At 44.6% G+C, this 22,042-nt stretch overlaps 1 protein-coding gene across 1 annotated transcript in view; it reads left to right on the top strand.

The window, feature by feature from the left end:
- PTN (pleiotrophin) overlaps positions 1–22,042 on the top strand; it is a 193,140-nt gene that overhangs the window by 136,422 nt on the left and 34,676 nt on the right. Inside the window, exon 3 of the mRNA XM_069227962.1 lies at positions 9,737–9,910. Coding sequence (XP_069084063.1) covers positions 9,737–9,910 — 174 coding nt within the window. The remainder of the gene's footprint in view (positions 1–9,736; positions 9,911–22,042) is intronic.

Genomic DNA, 22,042 nt, shown 5'->3' with positions numbered 1-22,042 from the left:
ATGAATGTATGTGTGCGGAATGAATTTTATACAATTCTTTTTTTTTTTCCGGGTCTACCCAAAATTAGGGTAACTGGGATCATATGTAAGTCTTTTTTCCACATTCCCATACATTACAGACACACTTAGGGTCTCTGTAGTGAGGCCTAGGTTTCTGTTTTCGGTTCTGAAGAAACGCTAATTGATCTTTTAGAGATTTCCATAGGCGTAAAATATGTCAACCTACACACAGGGATAGAAGAAATTTGCTCTTTCCGTTTTTCATTCTTCTGTACAGTGAGTGCAGGAACATTATTTTCTTTGACACTCCTATTCTTGTTTTTAACCTTGACCTAGACTCTTTGGGTATCTAATAAACAAATAGGTTTGAGACCCTATAGCTAATTTTAACATTCACTCTCCAGTCGTTCACTCCTTTCACCCACACGGCCAGTACATCCCTGACCAAAAAATGTCCGGCAAAGAACCTCCTTGTGGGGCCTGTCAGATATTGCAGGGCTGGTTCGACGAGGAGCAGGCCCAATGATGAAGTATGACACCCAATTGGGTGTGTGAGGGCCCTTGCTTCTAACCATAGGAGTGCCTAGATTTAGGGGACTTAGTGGGACCTCCTTTCTCCGGAACTGTGTATCTTGATGTATTGCACATACCAGTTGGGGGATCGTACACTGGACTGGAAACATCCCCCGTCCCTTCATAGTTTAAAGCCAATGGCTGATGCACACATCCTTCCATGTGGAATTTCAGATCATTCACCACTTCTGCTTCCCTTAAAGACCCCTGAGTCCCACAAGCAACCACTCTTGCACCTCAACGCCTGGTTCCTCATCGATGGTTGTTTCACGGATCATCTAGCCACAGAACTCCAAGCATACCTGGAGATCAGTGATTGGTCAGTCAACAGAGTGGGCACCATGTAGACAGCTGGCAAAGCCACTATCAGGGGAATTGCCAAAACATATCTCAAACACACTGACCAAGATAGACTTGCCCGTGTGGCTAAGCTTGTATCTCGCATACTACTTCTAGTGACTAAAACTCCCACAGCCACATCGGAATCCCTGTGCCGGCAATTCAAGCTCGATAGAATATTCCAACGACAACTTGCTTTCCAGGAAGTTCGCCAGTGTTGGAAGGAATCTGTCCGGTGTATAAATGAACACAGTGTCAAAAGCAGTACATTTCTCTACTGGCTTGCCATCAGGGACCACAGCTCTTGACTGATCCCCTCCATCACTGACTTGTCGGAAGGTACTCTACACATATCACGTGCAATAGCTGATACATTGCCAATTTTTATGAGTGGCTTTATGTCCACCAAACACAATCTGCTAGAGAGATAACTCATCCCCTGCTTGCAGACATCCCACTCCCCCTGCCTAACCCAGTTCCAATGAGAAGAACTTGAGTCTCCGCTTACAGATGACGAGATACGAGTGGTTTTATGTGCACTGACTCCCGGGAAAACTCCTGGTCAAGATGGGTTCCCTTTTGAATATTACTGCAAATTCTGGGGCACCCTTGTTCCTTAATTGCTCAAACTCTACACTGAGGTGGCACAACTTGACTCCTTTCCCCCTGATCTTGATCTGGCCACTATAGTGGTCCTTCCTAAACTAGGCCATCCCCCCGAATGCTGTGCGTTAAATTGTGCCATCTCTTATAAAAACACAGATATCAAAATCTTCACCAAAATCCTAGCAAACAGACTCCACCATGTCCTGGGCTCCTTAATGCACCCAGATCAATATGGCTTCATGTCTAATAGCAGCACTTAACTCTGCATCAGATGTGTCCCCACAGCACTGGCCCACGTCCATGAAATACTTGAGTCCACGGTGCTCCTACTTGTAGATTTTGAAAAAGCTGTTGACTGGGCCTATTTGGACCTAATCCTCAAACATATAAACGTTGGTCCTATTTTTCGGAAGCACGTCAAACTTCTCTATAACGCATCCACAACGCAGGTCCTTCTCAATGGGTCTCTATAAGCACCTTCCCTATGAGATGTGGCACCGGGCAGGAATGCCCCGTCACCCCTCTCCCCACTCCTCTTCACTCTGGCCATTGAACCCCTGGGTAGGATCATCCAAGGCGATGCCCAGGTGCAGGGCTGAAGCTGGGGTGCTCGAGGACAGGATTGCATTACATGCGGATGATGTTCTCCTCTTCCTCACAGACTCTCAGTCGTCCGGTCCCAGAATTGTAGACATTATTAAGGTGTTTGAGGAGGCTTCGGGCCTCTGTATGAACCACAGCAATTCATTTCTAGTCTCCATACACGGCAATGCCACACTGTCTTGGCAATCGAACATCCTGGGCTGCCGTCTCAGCTTTAAATATTTGGGCATCTACATTGCCACTTTACCAGAACTTACACGCAGCCTCGACCTTACCCCTCTGGTATCTGCCACTAGAACCAACCTACACAACTGGGAAAGGCTACCCTTACATCTGGTGGGACAAGTTGCATTCATGAAGATGATGATACTCCTGAGATTCTTAAATGTGCCGGAAAACTTCCCACTCCACAGTTATCTCTCTTGGTTTACTCGGATCACGGCGTTGCATGGCTCCTTTATCCGGAGGGGCCGACCTCCCCATAGTGCCTTTGCTAAATGCCATAGGTGGGTCTATGATGGGGGGTTATACGCAATAGATAGTAGGCTATACTACTCGGCATCCCAACTCACTGTTATTACTGAATGGCTGACCAGGCGCTGGAGCGACCCAGCATAGGAATTAGAGCCGGGCCATCTGGGTCTCAAAAACATCATGAATATCCTATACGATTGGCCCATCCCCTCCAGTACTGCGGAAGTCACTAAGACAGTCTTTCTTGTTTGGCAGACGGCTAAAAGATTCATGGGATAGGATAGATGCCCATCCTAACAGACTCCCCTTTGGAGAGGCTGCTGGCTAGATTTCAGAGGTTGGAACTTGATCAAGCTCACCACATTGGGAGATGTCTGTACCGGGTCATTCCAAAAGCGACAGGCTACTTTTCAACTCTCACACACTCAATTCTACAAATATCTGCAACTAAGATGGGTTTGTGATGCACAGCGCAAAGCTCAGAAAGATGCCTGATTTCAGTCCAATGGAGGCACAATTAATGATGGGACGCCTGGTCCGTGGCGGCATCTCTCAGATTTATCGCTGTTTGGTCTGTAACGCCCGGAGATGCTTGAAACACTTCTACCCAAGTGGGAGCAGCAGATGGGCAGCCTCCATGGCACAGAATGGTGGAAGCATGTATGCCCCTCCGTGATATTGCCAACCCTACGCACCAGCGCATGATACAACAACACTACCTGCACATAACATGCTTCACGCCCCAGAGGCTTGTACTGCGGGACTGCTCTCAGAACATCGCTGCCCCCGCTGTTCCCTTCCAAATGCTGATTTCTTCCATATGTAGTGGCAGTGCTCCTCTGTGGACCACTACTGGCAGCTGATTGGCCAATCTGTCCCTCAGGTACTGGACCGGTTGATTCCACTGACTCCAAAAGTTGCCCTATTGGGCTTCCACAAGGTAGTAGGGGGGACCAAGGGGATCATACATTCCTGGTCATTGCTCAGTGCTTAATTTGTGCTTTTGTTCCCGGTGCTGAGCACCGGGATTTATTTTTGAGGGCGGGGCTTATTCTTCTGCCTCAAGCATTTGCTGCGAGCAAAAGACACATATGGGAAAGACGGATGAAAGGAAAAATGAAAAAGCGTCACAAAGGGAGAAAGTAGAAAGCTGCAAGAGTGAGCTGAAGGGGCAGGGAGTGGCTTTATATGGATTGAAGAGGCCCGAGATGGCTTCAGGATTACGCTGCCTCTGTATTTTGTGCTGCACATTTAATTGCAGGAGCCGCGTGTTTAAGAGGAGGGCTTTGGGCACCGGCACTTTTTTATTTACAAATTAAGCACTGTCATAGATACATAGAGAAACATAGGCCCATATTTATACTTTTTTTAGCGTTTAGCATTTGTGCCACTTTTTGACGCCAAAACGGGGCAAACACAAAATACAATTGTATTTTGTAAGTGTGCGCCACTTTTGCGTCAAAAATGACGCAAATGCGGCGCTAAAAAGGTATAAATATGGGCCATAGCGTGCAAATGGAATTGCCAATAACCCCCAAGATTGTCCGACTGGAGGGCCGGGATGGACTGGCGTGCCAAGCCATGAGAGCTGATCTATACGGCCAGGGGACACCCCTGTAAATTCGAGGAGATATGGAGCAAATGGGGTCAATTACTTCGGACTGGCAATTGGGTCTGGGGAGAAGACCCCCAAAGGTGTTGATTTTTCTTGATTTTCCTGTAGATCCGGTGCGGGGAAGTGAGGCGGAACATTGTTGTTCGGCACTATTGCACTCATTGTGCTATTGTACGCAAGTATAAAATCAAAAACAATTGTTTATAGGAGATATAAAAGTGATATAAAAGTTATAAAAAAAATTATGTTGAAACATCAACCGTCCTAAGTACCAGAACGAAACATGCGGCCGGTGCCGTAAATTATCCCCCAGAATATTCTATTGCCTTCCCCACCGAGGCCAAAAGAGCAGCCTCCCGACGCGACAATGTGCCGTCAACCCAATCCTGCAGGACTGAACGCAGTACAAACACCTGAGCTCCCAGGGTAAACGAGCTGTCACCTTCATTCAAAGAAGAATGGAACTCATCTGGTAACCCGACAAGAGTCCATTCCTCCGGGTAACCTTTAATGCACCAGCGACCCTGAAAGATTCATAGTTATAAACAGCTCCTCAAGCTACAGAGCCCCGTCCTCCCCATTTCTTTCTAGTTCCTCCACTTTTTCCCTCTTCCTCGCGGTCTCACTTACCGCCTCCCCCTTCCTGCGTCACTTCCTATTCTAGATTCACTTCCTCGTCCTCTCTCTCTGGGCGTCTCTTTCTCACGTTCTTCAGTTTTTCGCCGCCTCCTTCTCTCTGACTCCCACCATGTCTCTCTCTTGCTCGCTCTCACCCACTCTCTCCTTCGCACTCCTATTCTCACCTCGTTTGTTTCTCCCCAAATCTCTTTCTCTCCTCACTTCTCTCCATATGTCCGTCTCTTCCCCTCAGTTCCTCTCGCTGCTGTTCTTCACTATCCCTCGTCTTTCTTGCCCTCATTCCCGCCTGCACTTTCTAACACTCACTCTTTCCCTCACACCTTTTTTCTTTTTTCAGTTTCTGACTCTCCTGCCCCTTTGTCTGTCCCTTGTCCTGCAAAACTCTTTTCCGCTTCTTCTCGTCTAAGTCGTGTAATATCTGCGCCAGTATCCTCATGGCGGCAAAGTCCGTGATTACCGTGGAAACAAAAGATTCCTAGAACCATCTCATTCTGTGGCCCACTGTTGGAAATCTCTTTTTATTACCCAACTTGGACTTTCTGCTTTCTGTTTCTGTCTCTCTCTCGTGCCTCTCCTTCCCACTCATTCCCCTCTTTTCTGCCTGCATTTCTTAACACTCACTCTTTTTCTCTCACCTTTTCCTCTTATTCTCATTTTTTCTCTCTGTGTTTCTGTCCCTCTCCTTGTAGAACTCTTCTTAGTTTTTGCTCTTCTAAGATGGCTAATGTCTACAACAATATTCTCATGGAAACAATATCCCTGATTGTAGTAGAAACAAATAAATTCCTATAACCATCTCGTATTGTGGCCCTTCATTTGAAATCTCTTTTTTTATCACCTAACTTGGACTTTCTACTTCGCTCATTGGTTGTTCCTGTTCTCTTATGACCTCAGGGCACCTTCGCTCTATGTGTCTTTGGTCACAAGCAATGAACCATCAAACATCAAAAACTGCTTACAACCGACAACTAGTGGTCGATCTCCTACTCCCTAAACCACCCTAATTATAGGAAGGAGGGACTACTTCTCAGCTTGAATCTTGTATTGAGTCATTAAGAGGTTGGCGGTACCAGGGCATCCACCAAACTCTTGGTTGGAAGCATCTCACGAGCAGGTCATCTGCTGCAGGAAAAACACATCAACATCATCAGAAGCCATGCCTCTATTCTGGTGGACCGTCCATCATTTTGTTTCTGTTTATGCAACCACGCGTGGTTCTGTGGTCATGAACGAGCAAACAAAAAAACTATCCTTTGCATGTTGGAGGAAAGACCCACCCCCAATCAGGGACTTTTCTTTGTTATTTGGGAAAGAGTCCAGTTTTGGTGGTTTGTTGTGGGCAAAACTGACATGACTGTCCGGAAGTGCTTCAGTCCCGTCAGCAGACGCTGTTTCCACAGATATGCTCCGCAGACACAGCAGGAAGCTCTGAATCTGGCAGACTAACCTTCGAGGGGCGGATACAGGCAGGTCCTCTGTTACCCCAGCAGCTTGGTGACTAGCCAACAGGGTTGTAAATGAGTTGCCTAATTTCCTGGCAGATCTCTAGGCTGGCTTTTACGACAAAAGGTGCATTGAGGCAGCTGTGACGGAGGGCCCAAATGACATCTGGTTGGAACCTGGCAGTGCTGCTGATGAGATGCTGCTGGTTTTGAGGTCTGATAAACTACATTACAGTTGACCTGCTGGTGAAAAGCGTGAAGGTGTTGGTCCCTCAATTGGCTAGGTGGTAGTTCTGCCACACAGGCTCCAAACCCAGGCCAAGGGTGTTAGACCTGGCAGCTCTTGGCGTGGTTTTTGGACCCTGTACTGTAATTTGTTTTTGCTGGTTTTGATACCCTGGGATAAGTGCAGGTGCTTTCTGTCTAAATTGTATTGGTAACTGATTATCCCTGAGTGGCATATTTGATTTACTAGTAAGTCCCTAGTAAGTGTACTAGAGGTGCCCAGGGAAATGCTACTAGTGGGCCTGCAGTACTGATTTGCCACCCACGTGAGTAGCCCTGTCAACATGGCTCAGACCCGCCACTGCAGTGTATGGGTGTGCAGTCTTGTACTGCCAATTGCCAGGCCCAAACCTTCTCTTTTACAAACATGTAAGTCATCGCTAAGGTAGGCCCTGGGTAGCCCCATGGGCAGGGTGCACTGTATTTAAAAAGTAGGATATGTACTGTTGTGTTTTACATATCCTGATAGTGAAATACTGCCAAATTTGTTTTTCACTATTGCAAGGCCAATCCCTCTCATAGGTTAGCATGGGAGCTGCCTTTAAATATCTTTTAAGTGCAGTTTCCTAATTGGGAGCAAATAGAGATGTGGAGCTTGTGGTCTCTGAGCTCAAAATTAATAAGTTGTTTTTTAGATTGTCAGTTTGAAAATGCAACTTTTAGAAAGTGAGCATTTTCCTGCTTAACCATTATGTGCCTCTGCCTGCATGTGGAATCCACGTCTGTGTCAGAATGACAGTTAGGCTGTTTGTGAATTCCCACTAGACAGTGACACAAAGTGTGCTGTGGAGTGTCCTGCATATCCTGATGAGTCTTCTAGGCTAGAGTGGGAAGGTAGGAGCTGACATGTGCACCTGAAAGGGCTGTGCCTGTCCTCACACAGAGCAGCCTCCGACCCCCTGGTGTGTGTCTGGGGCCAGGCCTGGGCAAGGCAGGATCTTGTAAACAACCTTGAAGTTTGCCTACTTCAAAGGCAGAAATGGGTATAAGTAGTGGACCCAAAACCGCAGACATTTAGATTACTTCTGGAACAAGATAAACCTCTGCTAAGGAGAACAGCTTTTGCTTGAGAAGGGAGAAGGACCTGCTACTCTGCCTGTTGCTTTGCTGTACTGGCCTGCTGCTTCTGCCTAAGAGGGAAAGGACTGGACTTGGCTTTCTGCAATCCTGCTTGTGAAGTGTCTCCAAGGGCTTGGACTGAGCTTGCATGTTAAGAAGTCTCAGGGACAGCAAAGGCTTCACTTACCAGCCTCTGGGTCTACTTGCTGTGGATCCTTGATCGCTAGGTGGTGCCTACTCCAGTCTCTGGTCCCCTGAAAGTGAAAGCTGTTTGAAGAATAAGAAAAAACAGTTTCAACAACTCTGGACGATGCCAGGACTGACGCTGCTGCTTGACCCCGCAATGCCACCTTCAACCGAAGCTGTGGTCCCCACGGAAGTGCAACGACCCCACCGACATTGCAGGCCTGACGCCGCTGAAGCCCCTCTGATGTCCTGTGACTTCATGAGTCCCGAGTGCTGTGTCACCGACGTCAGTGACACCCGACTCCATCATGACGCCGTGATAACACCAAATTGAAGTATTTGTGTTTTTAAGCGCTATATTGAAGTTTCATCTTTGCTTGTGTATGTTGGAGCTTTATCATTTTGGTCTTGTTTTACTCAGATAAATATTGGCTATTTTTCTAAACTGGTGATGGGTGATTTTGTGGTGTTTTCACTGTGTTACTGTGTTCTTGTACAAATACCTAACACATTGCCTCAGAGTTAAGCTTGACTGCTTGTGCCAAGCTACCAAAGGGGTTAGCAGGTTTATCTGAGCTGTGTATCTCCCTTACCCTGACTAAAGTGAGAGTCCCTGCTTGGACAGAGTGCAAACTGACTGCCAACCTGAGACCCCGTTTCTAACAAAGGGGAACTCCTGTCTCTTGGAAAAAGGTACAATAGGCGGGCTTTGTGGTCTGGGTGTGATGTTTATGTGTGCAATTCCCAGAGAATCTGTGCTCTCAGTGTGTTCCCTCTCAGTACCTATAGTCAGAAACTAGTTGGTGTTCATGTTTTGACCTTGGAAATATAGGTATGAGTAGGGTTTTACCTTTGTAGTTTTTTGTGCTTACCGACTGCCCAAGGGAGCTGAGCCTTTGAGGCATGTGATCCTGCACTACAGAGCCTTCTGTGTGTAGGAAAAAGTATGCTAGATATATGCATAAAGTGTGTACGGAGGCTATGTCTCATCCTGGAACATACTTGCAAGGGAATCTATGGCATCTATATTCTCTTTCTAGCTCCTCCTAGGTTCCTGACCACAGCTAGTGCTCACAAGAAGCTGGTAGATTAGCATACTGTCCTTGAGGTGGGGGAGAAGAGGAACCTGGGTTGCATCTGGGTCTGAATTTAGAGCATCTGGGAAATCACCTCAAAGTTCACTGTATTTCAGGGCTCATTTAGCCGTGGTATAGGCAGCAGTGGTAAGTTCTTCTTTGAAGGACTTTTCATGAAAGTGAAGCGGATTGGCTGACAAATGTGGGTGTGTCTGGTTCATCCTCACTCAAGTCCTAATATCAGCAACAGGTTATCAGACACCTTTAAATGTTCGAAGAGCCAGATTAGGTGACTATTTCGGCTAGAACTAAACTTTAATCCTCCTACGTAGGCCCTGTTATTTAAAGTAACTCTGTGAAGGCTACAAAGTGGCAATAAAGGCCACAGAATGCCACAGAGGATAATTGCAAATGAAGATGAGGGATGATGGCAAATTACCACACTAACCATGTGCATTATATGGCAAACAAACCAAAGGAAAATAAACACTGGGATCCAGGTGTAGAAGTTTTCACGTTATGCAAAACAATGAGGTGGACTGCTACGTTGGTAAGTAAGTGACCTTCAGATAACCCTGGAGTTTATGGTTTGGTGGAGTTTGGTTGTGCTGGGCTTGAGTCGACCTTCTGGTCGTGTGCTACCAACTTGGGTGAATTGGGCCCGCTGGTGGGTGGTTGTCTGTCATTTGAGGGCGGATATGTTTGATTGATTTTTAGTGATCTCTACTAACTTATGTTCAGACCCTTTCTCTCTGGCAGTCAAGTTCAACTAGTTATCTGGTTACACGCCCTGGTGCCTAATGACAAGTAATTCACATAATACTTTTATCTTTTCACAGAGAAGAAAGTGAAGAAGGCAGATTGCGGGGAGTGGCAATGGAGTGTATGCGTGGCAACCACTGGCGACTGTGGCCTGGGCACCCGGGAGGGCACTCGGAGTGGCAAGGAGTGCAAGCAGACCATGAAGACCCAGAAATGCAAAATCCCCTGTAACTGGAAGAAGCAGTTTGGAGGTATGATGTGGCAACTTGGATGAGGAGTAATAGAGGGCGGTGTGGACGGGAATAACAGGAAAAGCATTTGTTATCAAGAGAAAACAGGGAAAGAGCAAGGGGACACCTCCGGAAAGGATCCAGTGAGGGAGGAAGGAGACCAAGGGACAGGGGCCAAGCTTGAAGGGAGGTGGCTGGCAGGGAAGAAACCAGGAAACAGGACCAATTTGGATTGGAAAACATCAGGGGAAAGGAGAGAGCATACGAATGAGAGGATTGGGCCAGGACGGTATAGGACAGAGAGAGTATGGGAGGAGGCGGGAGGAGGCCGGACTTCCCCTCGGAGGGCAGTGATGCCAGTCAGCACCAGAAGGTATCACTGCCCCAGCAGTGCCAGGGGTTAGACTTATTGCAAGCATCCTCCCATCATCTTTGGTGTGTCTGATCACTGTACAAGGAACACACACTAACACACACAGAAATTGTCAGTGTAAAGAGAAGTATAGTAAACTATTCAGGCCAAATGGTCAAGATTCGGAACAAAAGTTCAGGACAAAAGTTCAATTTTACAGACACATCTGAGGAGGTCGAGCAGTGTTAAGTAAGCAGATGCCCAACAGAAGTACAAATCAAAATATGTTCTTTGGGCTGTACAATATATAACATACAGTACTGAATAAACATTCACGTGTAATTGGACTTGTTTAAAGGTTAAGGCCCGTATTTATACTTTTTTTTGCGCCGCATTTGCGTCGTTTTCTGACGCAAAAACGGCGCAAACTTGCAAAATGCCATTGTATTTTGTAGGTTTGCGCCGTTTTGCGTCAAAAAGCGGCGCTGAAAAAAGTATAAATACGGGCCGAAATTCTAGAAAACATGCAAAATTCTAACTTCCTTATGGATCCTGAACCACAGATTTGGATAAACTTGAATCAAAGACACCCTATGCCTTTACAAGATGCTCGTAAATGTAACAATAATGTTGGATTCATAATAAGCCAGCACGGCAAGCTGCCAATCAAAAGAAGCATTTACACGGAGAAACCTGAAAGATAGAAATGCTGCAACAATCAAGGCTGCACCGTCAAATAACAAACTTTGAGGGAAGGAACTTTGAAAGAATAGTTGTAAACAATTTCCAATTGCATAGCTAATCTATTCATATTGTTTCGCAGCTGTTTATGTAACAGATGGCAACAATTCCTCGAGCACGTTTTTGCATCAGTAATTTTTCACACTGAAAAGATTTTGTGAAAGAACAGAGACAGAGGGCACCATTTTGTTGTCAAACAGAGACAGAAAGGGGCAGACAGAGGGACAGAAAAAGAAACAGAAACACTGATTTGTTTACTAGAGTCCCTTAGCCCTATTGTCATGGCCATCTTGCAATACTTTCTTTTTTAATGTGTAAGTCAAATGCGTTGCTCTTTTCACAGTGTACAGCGCGCTGACGCAGAATCTGCATTTAAGCAGAAGCTCTTGCCCATCCCTTTTAATCTTTTCACATTTCAGAATCTCCCCGTGACACTCATATACATGTGAGTAACCATGCACATGTATTCTTACCTTTGTGAGTAGGCCCCACATGTCCCCTGGTTGCAGTTTCCTGGCAGTGCACTAAACTTGGATGGAATGGTCCTGAAGGAAAGGCCCAGGGGCTACCTTCGAGGGAAAGGTTTAAAATGTTTAAGCCTGACTTTGTGTACATTGTATCTATCTATCTATCTATCTATCTATCTATCTATCTATCTATCTATCTATCTACACACACACACATACACACACATACATATATAATATAAAATCACACAAAGTCAGATTTACACATTATAGGTGGTGCCATGAGTTTTATCTGTGGCCCAGTGTATGCCACCCCTAAGATTCACTTCAAGAGGAGTCACTGTCGCCGTCAATGTTTTCATATAATAAGAAATAGCACAAGTAGATTGTGAGACTTTTTCTTAGGTCTTCGGGCAGTAGGTGGTTACTGGACAGTATCTGTAGTGGATACTGTTGTTTAACATTAATGTTTCAGATCTTACAACTATTTCATTCCATTTGAGTGATGGTGTTATTCACTTTAAAAACTTGTCTCACCAAAGTTGTCATTTGTGGACAGTCAAGGCTCACTCTCGGGGGTGGTGAAGGGGTTGGGACTCAAGCTCAGTATGACACTGTAACTGGTCTCGATAACCTCAATATCCGACTGTGTGATATCTTGCAGAAGGACATATTTTAGAGGACAGAGTTATTAAATTAAAGCCCCAAAATGTGTAACTCATAAGCTGTCCTGCTCCCCATCAAACATCTTCTAATGTGTCTGTCTGTGCAGAGTGTCCTGAGAGGTGACCATGGATCAGGTGGTACTTGACTGGCAGAAACAAAGGATGGTGAAAAGTCCATGAACACACAGACAAGCACGGGTGCTGCATTAGGGCCCTGCCCGGCCATGTAGGAGATTCTACGATGGTAAAGTGGTCATCCAGTGAATGATGTCACATTATGTGCAAAACACAACTGGACCCAAGCTGTCGTCAAACAAAGGAACATTCTGCAGTGCCTATTGTTGCTGGATGTTAGCAACACAGACCTGAGTAAAGAGTGATTTCTCCTTACACTGGATGGCCACTTAAACACATGCTACCTAGCAGAAAACAGAAAAGCACTGGCCAAACGAATCTTTTCAACACGACAAAGAACAGCACTGAAAGAGAGTTTCCATCATTAAATACTCTTAATGTGAGCGTACAGTCCATATGTACTTTCACTGGTGAATACACATAGTTTACTATCAACATCAGGACAATTATATTATTATATCAATATCCTGGAGGCTGCTAGCAATTGCGCCTTACGGTTTCCCTGATTTGTGTCAATGACATATGGCTTTCCTAACCTGCCTTCAACCACATGCTAGTGCAGGTGAATACATTGATTTGTTGACAAACGTACACTTCCCACAATACTATTTCCTTCCTGCAATGTCTTTTTTAATTGATTTAGCAATATGTTTTGTCTCTATTAACAGTGCACAGCGCATTGAAGCCAAGAGTCCATGTTTGAGCTATTTAAAGCTCAAGGGAATTCATTTTAGTGTTGTCTCTCCCAACACTGTCACACGGCAGAATCTCCCTGCGACCCCCCCACCTTCTTTTTGTGCACTAAATTGTAACAATAATAATAAACATTATGATAATAATGCTTGTGACAAGTGCTTCTCTGATTAAATTCCATTTCAACCTAGCTGCGGGTAACAAAGGTTACAAAAAAGCAAAGGGGCCGCATCACTTGGGTGCTACTTGTAATAAATGTGATGTGTTTACACATTTGTTAATGGGTGCTTATCATAATATAGGCCCATCACTGTCGCGGAAGCAGGTCAATATTCCCAAGCATTAAGGAAAACAATTTCAAGTTTATAGTTGGAGAGGCACAATACCCAGAGAGAGGGAGATACACAATACAAAGAGAAGGATGTGCAATTAAATAATAGTGAAATGGGTACAATACAAAGAGAGTTGCGCAATAAGAAGGAGACAGGCACAGTAAGGGGAGAGATGCTGAGCAGAGACACGAGGCAGTGACTGAGAGTGAGCACCGGGGTCAGGTGGTAGACGTCCACTCGCATACAATACCAATGATACCTTCAGAAATGTGGAAAAACACCGCACTAAGGAAGGAGTGATGGCCGGCAGATTAGGCCTCAAAGAAATGTCAGCTCGCATCACTGAAATTACAGAAAATGGAAACAAGACTACACAGCCTTGGTGTTTGTTACAACAACATTCAGTAGTGCTGGCTACATGCCTCAGAGCAAAGGTTTGGGTCCCATCACTAGGGGCCAGATGTAGGTAGGTATCCTTTTGCGAGTTGCAAATTGCGAGTCCCAGCGACTTGCAATTTGCAACTCGCAAAAGGAAATGCAGAAAGGTGTCTCAGACACCTTCTGCGACTCGCTATGGGGTCGCAAAGACCCACCTCATAAATATTTATGAGGTGGGTTGCAGTTTGCGAACCCATAGCGAGTCTAGGCACTCATGGGGATGGTGGCCTGCTGGAGACAGCAGACCACCATGTCCGTGACTGCTTTTAAATAAAGCCGTTTTTTTTTTTCTCTTTGCAGCCCGTTTTCCTTAAAGGAAAACGAGCTGCAAAAAGAAAAAATACCGAAACCTTTTTGTTTCGCTTTTTTTCAGACTAGGATGGACCACTGCCTGCTGTGAAAAAATATTTTTGTTTGCATTCAGAAAGGGGAAGGGGTCCCATGGGGACCCCTTCCCGTTTGCGAATTAGTTACCATCCTCTTCAAGTGGATGGTAACTGCGAGTTGATTTGCGACCGCTTTCGCGGTCACAAATCAACTCTACATCGCGATGCGGTCGCAAATAGGAAGGGAACACCTCTTCCTATTTGCGAGCCGGAATCACATTTTGCGAGTCGGTACCGACTCGCAAAATGTGATTCTGCATTGCGTAAGGGCTTTTGCGCCTCGCAAACAGCGTTTTTCGCCGTTTGCGAGGCGCAAAAGCCTTCCTACATCTGGCCCTAGATCTTTTACAAATTAGGTATTACCGTATTACTTTCAATGCACTGCCCATGGCAGCTGTGAGCTTGTGTCTGACCTGGGGGCAGTGCATCAGTGAAGGGTGGACCGGCTATTTGACGCAGCAAGTCCATCTTTTACTTTGTAAGCACCAATGTGGCCTGTCTATCAAAGGAGGGACTGAGATCTCCCCGCAGCCAAGCGCAGTGAGTGACTGCATCCGCTGCAGGGGGATGTTGGTGGAGTCCTTGGGATCCCTTCCCCTCTCAAGGGTCACCCCGAGCTTCGCACTAACTAGGTGTCACCTTTTTGTGATGAACAGTAGCTGTGACCCCTGACAGTCACTTTGCCTTTCCTCCCACATCCATGCTACAGGGGAGGCGCACACAGGCAAAGTGATTCCGTATTTGGATGAAAACGCAAATGACAGAACGTCCCCCTTGAGAATGTATCAGCATTAAGTACTGTACTACAGAAGTATTGGTGCAAGCATCTGCATCCCCTTCTGTAATCCCAAAGTGCCCTGAGTGGCGGGAAGGGGGTCCCAGAAAGCAGCAGCACACGCCCGCTGCACTCCCAAGGCTCTCAGTGTAATAGGGCCTCAGATGCCACTGACAGCCATGCTTCCGGAAAAAGCGAGTTAATATCAGTGTAAGAGCAGCACTCTCATAAAATGCCAGTAGGTGTCACTGTAGGAGCAGCCTGAACAAGCCTGCCACAGAATGAGGCAGAAAGTGTCATTACAAGAGCCGACTACCCGATATAGCGAAAAGGTAACACTTACAGTACAGCTCTCGCAACAAAAGATACCACTGGTTATTGTCAAAGTGTACTCTCGTGTTAAGCCCTGATTACAAACAGTGGGAAGGGGGCTGAGGTAATTTCTACACCCAGTAAATGCCAATACCTTGGGATGCAGTATTTATTGAGTGCGGTAATACATACAATTCTGATTTCCGAAAGTGAGGTGTTGCATGCAGAATTTAGTGGTTTCCACACCAAATTCTGCATGCATCATAATTTACAGCAGGTTGTCACTCTATACATTTCTATATGGTTACACCAGCTGAAATTCAGTAGAGGAAATTTGCGGGGGGGGCTGCAAATCTCAGATTTCCTATTTAGGAGAGAGGGTATCACAAGACCAGCACTTCGCACTGTAGCGACCAGTGCCACTGTAAGCAGTCACACACACCTCGCTAGCACGTGACTCAGGAGTACTATTTCAAGTAATCTTCTCCAAGCATCCTCAGTACAAGGTGGCTGAGATCACTGAGCGAAAAGCGCAGGTTGCATGTGCCAAGGTAACAGCGGCATGGGCGTTGGTTCACCAAAATGTCGGGGGTAGCGGAAGTGACATCACACACCATTTGACCTTTACTTTGACTCACACACGTGCTTACAACTACACACACATTCACGCACCCTCACATAAACACACTAAAACGTACATCTAAAAGCACTTTTTACTCACCTTATCTGGCAGATAGGGTCATATGCCTTCCAGTAATAATCCTTTTTATTCACTGGTAGTGAGTTATATCACTCATTATTTGTGTGATAAAAAAATTGCCAGAAATCCAGGAATATGAAGGTTCAACAGCTGCCCCTGTGTTCCAGGCACTGATTTTGCCAATTCTGGGGCCAGGGGTCACAAAGGCAGAGGCAGAGGTTGCAAGGGGCAAGCCAGGGGTTGCAGCTTGGTCCCCTAAATGAGGTCCATTATCAGCAGCAAACACATCACAACCATCCCTTCTAGCTGGTGATTATGGAAGAGTGGCAGCTCATGGGTGGAGCATCCCTGAGTAAGGGTACATTAAAGCCAGTAGGTGTGGGTCTTAGTGAGATCAGTGCCCCCAGCTGGTTCAGTGTGAGAGCAGCAGTCCGCGTGCCAGTAAGCAAATGTTGCTGTACAACCAGCACTTCTAGACACATCCAGCAGGAGGCAGTGTAACAGCACCACACCAGCCACAGCCGGCGCGCTCCTAGGTGTCACTGTAGGATGGGGTGCACTCGGTGGGTGCCACTGACAGCGGGAAAAGTATTTGGTTACTGTAGTTACCTGAAAGTCTCTGGGGTCTTCTACCACCTTCTCCCTCTGCTCCTCCAGAGGACCGGAAGTGCATGAGGGATCAGAACTGTTCTCAACAAAATGTCCAGTCAGTTGTGGCAATCTGAGGAGATTTCTGCCAGGTTTTATCACATGTGATCTTGTTCCATCACAGTGTGTGTATGTTTCTCAGAAAGAGGCTCAAATGTGCTTGACAGTTGCTACCAAATTCAAGTGCTGTATTTTAAGCTTGGGTGACCAGTGTTTGACAAAACTACTGCATTGTCTTCTCCATCAGGACTGTCAGGGACATTATGGCCCATATTTATACTTTTTTAGCGCCACATTTGCGTCGTTTTTTGACGCAAACTTACAATATACAATTGTATTTTGTAAGTTTGCACTGTTTTTGCATCAAAAAATGACGCAAATGCAGCGCTAAAAAAGTATAAATATGGGCCTTTGTGTTTTCTCCTTCCCAGAAACAAACCCCATTTTGGTGTTTGTTTCTGAAAAAAGGAAACATATTTACATAGTCAAGAACAACATGATTTTGGCAAAAGTGGGTCCTCCACACAGGTGGATGCACTGCTGGATAAGAGATTTCTTCCAAACACACAGGGATCTCTAAGAGGGACAGGAAGTCCTAAGCAGAACGTAAGGTTATATATAACATAGGAGGTTATTTTGAGGATGGTGGGTGTCTCACCCGCTTATGACATTTCCCAAATCATTCCAGCATATCCCAACAAAATGCTGTTCGAGCCTACGAGTTGGTGCAGCCTGTTCGGTATTCAATTTTGTTTTTTCACATACAAAGCCACAAATTAGGGTCTGATTCTGAAAAAAAATGACAATGATCCTGATGTGCATGGAGTATTCTCCCTCTAGATTGGGACAATGATTAGTTTTCACTGTCCATGTCCACAATGCATCCACAATGCGACTCCTAGGGGACCCGGGCAGGGACTATAGTAATTGATAGGACTGTGCTTAATGTAGTGTTCTTGATCCATGAAAGGTGGCCACCTTCTGTTAGACAGACTGTTGTCTTTCATTGACCACCATTGAAGCCACTCGATAAGGTCTCCTGCCTCTAAATGTGGGATAGCTGCAAATTTGATTTAAAGTAGTTCTCCCATCCCACTTAACTTTAAGTGCCCCCCCCCTTACTTTACCCGTACACTTTACCACTTAGCGAGGAGGGAGGGGGTGACTTTATCCACGAGTGCTAAGGTTCCCATCTGGCATAAATTTAGGGACTTCCCATTACAAGTCTGGGTTCAATATGAATATGAACAACATTTAGAGGCAGACATATAGAGGTGCACCATGCATGTTAAAGTGAAAACAAAGCCCTGCTTGTGATAGAAGCACCAGAAGCAAAACTATATATTTCATAATTGAATTGCAGAAGAATATGTTTTGAGAGTAATTGACTGGAGGAAGTGTGTACAGTGAACCAACAGTTCTCTACTTTGTCGATACATATGGAATGAAACACAAAATTAGTTTAGAAAAAGATTCATTTACTGTTGCTCACGGGGCAAGGAATATTCCTTTAGCTGTAAAAAACAGAGTGAAAAGCTAAAAAAATGTGGCAAGTCACATATTAAATAAAGCAAATAGCAGCATTAGATCGAGTATCAACACTGGTAAAAGTCTAAAAGGTTGATGGCAATGTAAGGATAAGTGTGAATCTAAGGACCTAACTGTATAATTATGAGAAGAGCCTCTGTTTAGCATTAATTAACTTATTACTAAATTGGCCAGTGGTTAGTTGTGTGCTATCCAAGATCTCTCCTTCATCGGCTACTTGAAATGTTCTGGTACATGACTTAAAACCCTCCTCAATAGGTTACTGAGAATGCTGCTCAGCTTAGCATCAGTGGTCACAGTCTTCCAAAATGTAAGGAATTTTCTACCGTGTATGTTGAGAGAACTGTTTTCAGGGTAAGAGTATTTTTTCAGAATTACTGTGGAGAAGCAAGTTCAGAGAATGAGACACCTGTAGAATTTCTTTAGGGAAAAGGCACTCATCATTAAAAATCCTTGATGATGGTTGATAGGCTCAAGTACCTTGTTCAAGAAATTAATGGAAAAAGAATGAAGTTACAACAAAGTAATTATTGTGCAAGTGGTTCATATACCCACCCTCCACTCATCCCCACCTTAGTGCTGTAGAGGTATGAACACTTAAGAGCTCTTGCCTAATGGTCAATGAAATTATCAAAGGTAAATTATTTTGTAACAAAAAAAGAGCTCCATCTATTTGAGGAATTGTAGGTATTTTAAAATGTGTGTCTGGTATGCACTTTTAAATTGAATACATGGTTAACCATCTGTTGCAAACCACTAGTCGAAAGGCAGATATTGACCTTAGAAGAAGACAATTTTAAAGTGTTATGCCCTGGAGGAAAATAAAATAGCATCAGGCTGTTTGTCTTGAGGACCTATTAAAAGGGAACAAGAAGTCAACGGGGAACTCAACTACATTGGAAAGGAGAAGGGAGGTGGCACATCACCAAGGAAGGCTGGGAAAAGATGCTGCAAAGCAATGGGAACGGCAGGATGATCAGAGGGAACTCTCTCAAATCTTGACTGAACATAGGTAATAGTGACAAAAGTAACAAACCTAAGCTCATATGGATACTGAAGTCCTATAAGGCCTGGTTATGTGATGGGAGTGGGAGTGAAGTATTTAGCACACTCCTGAACTACTGATACCCTAAAGTGCTGTATGTACAAACTGCACTAATTACCTCATAGTTCCAGAGTTCCTCTGGAAAAGGAAAAATTACATGAGTACTGGATATTTCCTGCACCAACCTCTGCACGTATTTGAATTTACTGCACATGTTCTTCCAGTAAATTGTGGCAAATTTGACCTGCCAAAATTTACAAAAGGAAAACTGGTGTAGTTCAGTAGTTACAGAATTACTCGGAACTGTCATCACTGTAAAAACTCCTGTTTAGAGTGATTGGATTGTACCCTTCACTTCCTACCACCAAGGCCATTGAGGGACTGACTGATGCATTTAACTTACCAGGGACTTTTGGGAAGGAGGCCCAACAAATAAGTAAACCAGCAAACTGTGTACAGAGACAGGAATGCACCACCTGGTAAAATTATGGTTCAATCATATAAATGTTTCTACCAGTTACAAGAATAAAAGATGATGAGTGCTGTGATATTTCTGGTAGTGTGGCCTGCAGCACCTTGCCAAGAACTGGCGTTAGACATTACATGGACACTGGAGTTGCATGGTCAGAAATTGTCCATTGTCTTGTGAATTGCTACCAAAATGGTCCATGTTTTGTTGTGTTGAGTACGCAACAACATCCACATTTAAAGCTTTCATTAGTAACATATTTATGAAGGAAAGATTCCTGAAGGAGATGTAATCCAATGTCGTAAGGACCCTTGTATCTCAACAAGACTGCTGGATTAGGGGCTGCAGCACCTCTGATTGTAGGCGACTAAGTAATTCCCACACCAGTTGGCAGCTGTCGACCCAGCCCTCCCGGCTTTCTAGCAGCACCTCACCAAAACACAAAGAGTAAGTCTGATTTCTGGCAGCCTAGCGCATGCACTCTGAATTTCTCTCAGGGAAATCATGGTGCAACAAATCTTACCCTTTTCCTTGTTAGAAATGAGTCTCTTATACACACACAGGCAAGAAAGAGGATTCAGAACTGTTTTCAATACATTTAGTGAAAAGACTGCAATCTATGGTAAAAAACATGAGCTGCAATGATTAGGATTATGACGAGACAAAATCAGGATTGTGAGAATAAGAGATGTGAGTATGAACAATCCAACATTTTGCAATAAATATGAATATACAAATTCCTCCTTAAAGCATATTGTCTACTCTAAAGACAGCAAGGAATGATAAACCTAATCTGCCCAAGCCATGTCCATGAGAAGCCCCCCAACCCCTGTTACATTAGGACAAAGTTGGCCTCCAGTCTCAAAATCAGGTGGTGTAAAGACACAAAGGCTGAGACCTGCTGCAATGTGACAGGCAGTATGGATGGGATATCCAGGGTGGAACTCCTATAATGACCTTTGTCTCACAGAGTGTTTTTATAAGGCCCATGTTATTGTCCGTGCAGACATCCAGACATGGGTATGTACCTAAGAGTTAGATTGTGAGCGCAAACTTGGATTGTCAATATCATAACAAAATGTCTGACATGCTCGTAATCTGCTAAGCAAAGGGACATGATGACAATCCAATACGTACATTACTGATAATGACGCTTTCACAGAATGGCAACTGATTATAACATAAAAACATTTCCTATAAAATGCAAGAACTGCAAGTACTGCTAGAATGAATACAAACTGAATAATAAAACAGAGCGTGTTTACCTAGGTAAAAGGGCACAGGCCTGCAAGCCGAGGCTAAGCTAAACTCCTGTACCTGAGCAAACTAAAAATGAATCAATGACACGCTCCCCTACTGATGAAACAAGGGTGTGAAATCCAAAGTCTAAAAATGCTCTAAACTAAAAATCTAAAAGCAAATTTAAATCATACATAAGAGATATTGGGTCAGATGTATCAACAGGTTTTACTCATTCTGTGTCTATAGAAAAATGTGTTCGTACATATGGCCCATAATGTCAACAAAGAAAAGGAAAACAGGCCAATTTGAAAGGCAATTTGAAGTCTTTATGCCTTTTTAGAAAAAGCCTATGGTCAAATCAAAAATAATCATGCTCTTGCAAAAAGTCTCCGATGTCCTCTATAGAGATTGAGGACTCCAATTCGGCAGCCAATAGATGATAACTTACTTGGGGGTTTGGGGAAGGAGGCTCAACAAAGAAGTAACACAGCAAACCGTGTCTGTAACTGGGAATGCATCACCTGGTGAAATTATGGTTCAATCTTATAAAATGTTCTACCAGTTACAAGACTAAAAGGATGATGAGTGCCATGCTATTTCTGGTAGCGTGGCCTGCGGCACCTTGCCAGAAACTGGCTTTAGACATTACAGGGACATTGGAGTTGCAAGGTCAGAAACTGTCCATTTTCTCTGTGAAATATCAGTGAAATGATCCAAGTATTGCTGTGTTGAGTTCGCAACAACATCCACATTTAAAGCTTTCATTCGTAACATATTTATGAAGGAAAGGTTCCTGGAGGAGATGTTATCCAACAGTGGTCAGGGGCGGTTCCTCCTAAGGAGCGGAGGAGCGTTGCCCCGCCTGCTGTGAGCGCAGCAGGCAAACACAAATAGCATCTACTGGATAATTTGCAGATTTTTCCAAAATACAGTTTGCTTCTAGTTCAAATTGAACAAAGGTTACTAAAGAAAAAGAGCTATAGGTACCCCCATACTGTGGCAGATCCTTTCCCTGTTGCTTTATTTAGGCATTAAAGTGGCACTGATAGAGGTATTTGGTGCATGGGCAGATAATGAAACCTGGGAACCTCAGAACAACAATGAGGTTAACTTTGTGGCAGGAAAGTAAACTAGATAATCAGGAGAAGAACCACTAACGAGGCAAACAGACAGTTTTCCAATGTGTTGACACCTAGACACATACT

The sequence above is a fragment of the Pleurodeles waltl genome, chromosome 4_1, assembly GCF_031143425.1.
Source record: "Pleurodeles waltl isolate 20211129_DDA chromosome 4_1, aPleWal1.hap1.20221129, whole genome shotgun sequence".
Lineage (NCBI taxonomy): Eukaryota > Metazoa > Chordata > Amphibia > Caudata > Salamandridae > Pleurodeles > Pleurodeles waltl.
This window is presented reverse-complemented; position numbering and strand designations above follow the sequence as displayed.